Source organism: Pteronotus mesoamericanus, unplaced genomic scaffold (assembly GCF_021234165.1).
Source record: "Pteronotus mesoamericanus isolate MK-2021 breed Mesoamerican mustached bat unplaced genomic scaffold, CSHL_Meso_final contig_220, whole genome shotgun sequence".
Lineage (NCBI taxonomy): Eukaryota > Metazoa > Chordata > Mammalia > Chiroptera > Mormoopidae > Pteronotus > Pteronotus mesoamericanus.
In genome coordinates this window covers 380,229-386,228 of record NW_026555091.1, presented here as the reverse complement: position 1 = coordinate 386,228, position 6,000 = coordinate 380,229, and the positions used below count along the sequence as shown (strand labels likewise).

At 58.1% G+C, this 6,000-nt stretch overlaps 1 protein-coding gene across 1 annotated transcript in view; it reads right to left on the bottom strand.

Moving 5' to 3' along the window:
• Positions 1 to 564: 564 nt before the first annotated feature.
• The window catches only part of MINDY4 (MINDY lysine 48 deubiquitinase 4), a 94,502-nt gene continuing 89,066 nt past the window's right edge, over positions 565 to 6,000 (bottom strand). Inside the window, exon 18 of the mRNA XM_054571333.1 lies at positions 565 to 945. Coding sequence (XP_054427308.1) covers positions 897 to 945 — 49 coding nt within the window. The 3' untranslated portion in view covers positions 565 to 896. The remainder of the gene's footprint in view (positions 946 to 6,000) is intronic.

Here is a 6,000-nt window from a genome sequence, read left to right as displayed (position 1 = left end):
CACAGACGCCTGGGGGCCCCACTGCCGACGCGTAGGGGCCACACCCAGTCCCGGCTGTTCGCCCCCATCTGGCTGCCCTCTGAGGCCCAGAGGCCTCTCCTGAGAAGGTTCTTTGCCCCACGTCCCCTTGGCCAGGCCCAGCCTGCCGCCCAGGCCCACAAGGCTATGCTCTGGGGGCCGCGCAGAAACCTGGGTCTGCCTGAGACGGGCTCCCCGGGCGCCCGAGTCGCTCCTGGTCAGCGCAGCGTAGGAAACACAGTGCCTTACGCCTGAGTCTCATCAGTAGAAGTCAGGCCAACTGGAAGTCCAGCTGGGAGCCCCACGAGACCAGAGGCCATCGCTTGCCTGCCAAGGCCCTGCTAGGTGACACCGTAGCCCACAGGTCACTAGGGCTCTAGGGCCCCTCCACCAGGGGCTGTTCCCACCTGAGCCACGGACCTGTCAGACCGGGCACTTTTTTTGCGGCGACAGAACAAGCGAGACTCGGTTCTCACCATGGGTCTCACTCCTGTTTTATAGAAAGCCAGCTACCAGAAGTGACGAGAGACCAGCATCCTGGGCCGACCGTATCAAAGGCTTGGCAAGGGGACGGCCCATCAAGGAGTGAGGGAGGGACACGGGCAAAGGCAGCAGAGGCCACAGCAGCTGGCCGCCATCCTGTCCTTGGCAGTCACAGCTCAGCGGGGAGGGAGCCACACGGCAGCAGCCCCCCGGGCCCTGATCACAGTCCCCGGCAGGCCCTTCACGGAAGGGGCAGAGAGGTTCTGGATGCTTCTGCATCAGTGCAGGCCCAGGTGGCGGCGACACCCTTCCGAGAGACTCGTCCCTGAGGCATGGGGCTCAGCTGTCGCCCCTGGGATGAGCGGTGGAGCCATAGGCCTCGGCCGCAGGAAGGCTCACAGGATGGGTTCTGAGCCGTTCCAGCTCACGGACGCCCCCTTCCACCTAAGGGCAGAAGGACAGAAACAGAGTCAGAGCAGCGGGCCGGGCCCGGGAGCCATCTCACATCCTGGCTCACCGCGAGCGCTCCTCTTGGGGTCTCGGAGGAGTCAGATTCTGCCCTCCCCACCTGGCCCCTCCACACTCACACACAAGCCTACATCCCAGGCACTTACAAAACACAAATGCACCCAAGTGCCCGGAGAGTCATGGAGGGGCAGGTTGTTCATTCAGCGCTTCGAGCCCCAAGTGCTCCCTGAGGACCCCCTTTGTGCCTGGCAGCGTAGGGCCCTCAGCACGTGTGAGTGATCTATGCACATCTGAACCCAGCCACTTTCCAGGGGTGCCTGATGGGGGCACTTTAAAGGCACATGGGAAGACCTAGGTACGAGGGAAAATCCTGGCGTGTTTGAGACACAGGATGAGGTCTGGTTGCTGGGGCCCAGCAAGGCGTGGGGAGAGGCGCGGCAGAGGGTGGGGAGCGGGCAGGGCGGCACCAGGCGGGGCCTGGGAGGCCCCAGGAGGGTTCTGGGCTCTGCTCTGTGAGCCTGGGAAGCTAGTGAAGGGCTGTGTGCCATTCAGTAAAACATGTTAAAGAAAAAAAAAACAACTTTATGACACTCTAGGAAACACTGAGCATAATTAAACTGTAGTCCAGGCTCAGCTACAATTTAATGATAGTTCAATTCCCAAATAAAGCATCAAACTTGAGACCATGACACTTCCCAGCATGTGCATTTAACACGCGGCACTGTTTTCCTAAAACAACTCAGGCGCTCCCACTTCCAGCGGGTGGCATATTCCTACAGAATCCGGCATTGGGTATCTTACACATATACACATGTCCTGAGGTTAAATGGGCTGGGAACAGACCTTACGCACCTCTGGGGCAGTGCTCGGGCGCAGACCTGGTGGCTGGGGTGTAGAGACGCTTTTCAGGGGCCTGGGAAGCGAGGGAGCAGATGTTTCCAAAACCTGAAGTTTTTCTTCAGGACAAAAGTCAAAATGGTAACTGCCACAGAGGAGGAAGAGGCATTTGTCTCACTTTAACTGCACGTGTGCATCAGAAAGTCCAGTAGCCCCGAGAATGGACAGCAACGAGCAGGGAGGGATAGCGTCGCTCAAACTAAGACGGCTGCATGTCCCAACCAGAAGCTTGAAGCACCGAGCATTTTCATCACAAACCCAACATTCCCCCATCTTCGTGAATCACCGAGGACCGCCCCCCCCCGACTGGATTTTTCTCTTTCCTTCCTCCGGCTTCTGCTCTTTGTCTTTCTTCACATCTGTGCCTGGCTCTGGTTGCCACGTCCCTGTCCCTGGCTTTTGGGTTGAGAGGGACCCTCTTCCAGAGGGAGCGGGGCTCACACATATGTCCTGCTCTTCCTGTTTACGGTCCTCTCCTGCCAGACAGCTTCCTGGCATCTGTAAAGGCTGTCTGTTCCCCTGTCGAATATCTTGCATACTTTACACCATTCCATTCCCCCTTCAAGTGAGCAAAAAGACTTCTTGTCAGTTGGAGAAAACAAAGATCTTAGGGGTATTTCTGTGCCTCTTGCTCCCAGAGAAAGGTGTAGTGCAGGAGATATTTGCACATAGCCCGTTTTGGGACAATTAATATTGCATTCCCCTAGCTCCACCCTGGGCATGTGAGGCTAGACCTTCCACAGCCACGGGAGAGTGTCAGGATGCAACGTTTGGCATGGTCTGGACACAAGACACAGCCCGGCCCTATGCCATGCATGCCAATCAACGTCCGAAGGAATCTTTATCTGGTCCATATATGAGCGCTGAGTTGCTTTTCCTTGTTAAAACACTCAGCGAGGAAGGCTGACGTGGGTGAATGGGTAACCTGCTCAGCCATGCATGTCACACTGTGTTAGGGAACTGGTCCTTCCAAACCCAGCTGTGTTCTCTTCAAGGTCATTGGGTAATGCCCTGTGAAACTAGGACATCTCGCCCAAAGTGAGGTTGTGTGGCTCTTTGGCAACTGAGCCTTTCCACCCTGCACGACACGCTGAGTGGTACCATTTCACCACCTGAACCACTTGCTCCCTGGGATCCTTCCGGTCACCAGCGCTCAGAAGCTGGTCTGGGTGTGCAAGCGTTTGCCTACGTTTCTCGAAGAGGCCTTTGCTCGAGAGTGATGGGTGGAAGAGCTACTCAGGAAGACACGTTCCAGGCCTCACCTGTAGCAGGAGATGCAGAACGCACTTGTGCTTGTCCACGGGCCCCGCCTCCCCTGCATCATCGGGACTGTTGTGTGAATCGACGGGGTCAGTGTCACTTATTCCATGGGGTGTGGATGAACCAAGTGATTCTGTGGTGTCTGGGTGCTTTTAGACTTTGTCCCGAGCTGCTCTGTGTCAGCACTAAGGTGGATCTACGGGAATCTACTGGGTATCTCGGGGTGGAGCCACTTCAGTGGGATCCATCAGCACCGTCACGTTGGCCACTGCCTGAGGAAGGGACACTGGGGCTGTATCTGGAGACAGCGTGACATGGCAGGAGAAGTCGGACTGCTCCTACGGTCAGTGCCCACTGCCCGCACTGCCCGGTGCGGGAGCCTGCTGCGGTCCTGGGGCAGCTGTCGTGGGCCTGGCGGGACGGAAGACGGCGCAGCTCTGGCCGGCGCAGCTCTGGCCGGCGCAGCTCTGGCTGGCGCAGCTCTGGCTGGCGCAGCTCTGGCCGGTGCAGCTCAGCAGGTTCTGGAGGTAAGACAGGCTGGGAAGCACGGGACTGGGCACAGGTCCCCAGGGACGAGGCTGGCCCGTTGTGTCTGCTGGGGTAATAGTGCCTCGGCGATCTGCGGCCACACGGTGCAGGGCTTAATGGATTCTGCCATGCAACTTGAGATTTTCCATTTTCTTTCTCTGTTCCTCATCTTTGCAGTCTTGAAGCATGTCATTAAAAAGCTTTTATTATTCTATTAAGATTTGTAGGTAAGCATCAGCCTCTGTGAATTACTTACTGAAGCTTTGGATGCCAGGGACACACCCTAAATCCAGACCCCAGAAAGGCAACCGAAGGGGGGCAGGGAGGAGAGTGCCATTCTGTCTGCGGCCTGGCTCCACGGGCTCAGACGTGCGGAGGGGAAACGACCATCCACACCAGGTGGGTTCTCACCCCGTCATGGCACGAATGAGGGGAAGAGTCATAAATGGGCCAGACTTCTTGTATCCCTTTAAAATCCAACCCCTGCCTGGCCCAAGGCCCTCCCCCACCCCTCCCGCCTTCGTCCTCCTCACTGGGAACAGGCAGGTAGATGGAGGATCCTCCTCTGAGCTCTTGCTCTGAAAGCATCTCAGATCCCGGCAAGATGGCGCCCGGTCTCAGTGCCAGGCAAGTCGGCCCCGCCTGTCACTGCACGAGCAGGTCACTCCAACAGTCACCGAGTCTCACGGCCAGGCCATGGGGTTTACGCTTAGTTTTGAGGGTTTTCACAGACGTAACTAAGCCGCCCCATCCCAGCTAACAGGTGCCAAAGCAGGAAGAGTATTAAAAGTACCAGAAAGAAGCAGTTTGCAATTTATGACAGAAAATCAAAGCAGAGATATTTTAAAAATTGAAAGGACTGAGACATGAAACACATACACTTTCAAAACCATTTCTGCTGGAGAGCCAGCTCTATGAGCCAATGACAAGGACATTAAGAGGAGCTCTGCATGTGCCTTAGGGAGACGGAGAGGGGCGGAATGCACACCCTCCGAGGGGGCACAGCATCTAGGCCCCCCATCCGCCCAGTGTTAACTCGAGAGGAGGCGGAGAGTAAGAGTGGAGCAGCGCTTCTCCACCTCCACACCCTTGCTGTTTGGGGCCATGCTGTCTTGGGCATTGTTGGATAGAGTACCTTCTGCCCCTCTTCTGCCAGCTATGACAACCAAATATGTCCCCAGACATTGCCAAATAGCCCCTGGGACGCAAGATCATCCCGGCTGAGGACTGCTAGTGCTGAGGTCGAGCTCAGTGAAGATGCCACGGCCCTTGGCGCTCAGGCGGCTCTGCACGGCAGAGGCCCGCCTTGTGGCCCCACGTGAGGCCCGTCCCTCTGGGCCCGCCTCCACCCCAGAGTGGCAGGGGTTACCGCCAGCCGACGGCCAGCGCCAATCACACTGATCGCAGGGGCGAAGATGCTGGACAGAGCCTGTGTCGGCAGGGAGGGGGTGGGCCTGGCTCCAGCCTCAAGAGCTGACTGGTAAAAGTGCATCCTGTGCTCCTCTTACTCACGTTGGTTTTCCAGGCAGGAATCCCACGTGCAAGTTTCCTCCCTGGGCCCGAGCAGCCCCACAGGGTGTCTCTTACCAGTGGGCCTGACCTGTGCCCTGCACTCGGTCCCCATCCTTCAGGATCAGGCCCAGGACTCCTGGCAGAAGTGTTCTCTGGCCCTGGGGTCCTTCCTCAACATCGCTGCCACCCTGTCTCTGGCCATATTGTCAGGGGTCTCCCTCTTGACAGACTGCAAGCCCCCGGAGGGTAGAACTGGCCTGTTCACCTCCACCCCCCCCTCGGCCTCTAGCTCGTGCCTGAGTGTGGCGTGGCGCCCAGGGGTGCTGCTGAGTGGACGCTCCCCTCCACACCAGCCGCTCCTCCTGGAGCCCAGAGCCCAGCGGGAAACCCTTGACCTTTGTGCACATGGCCCTATCCCTCTCCTTTCCACCGGGCATCTGCTGCAGCGCCAGGCATCAGAAGGGGGTGGTTGGGCAGGGGGGCCACCCAGGGAACCCGCCCCCACGGGTGACCCTCAGGTGGGCGGGGGACAGCCAGGGGAGCGGGGCACTGGGCTCTGGCCCCGGGAAGGCGGCATGCACAGCTGAAATTACGTTTTCAATCTCTCGTCTGCGCCCCCAGACAGGAACATCTGTGGCCCAGCCGCAGGCCCCGGTTATGAGTCTTTCCTCTTTTTTCTGGACTGTTGACAACGGTTTCATTTTCTCCCGCTCTAGCGAGGCTGGAAGGCTGAGAGAGGTCACTGTGTGTGTCTTGTTGGGAAATGACCCCAAAAGAGCTGGGTTTGCAAGGACGGTTAGAGAAGACTGGGAAGAGGGGGGGTGAGGGGCAGGC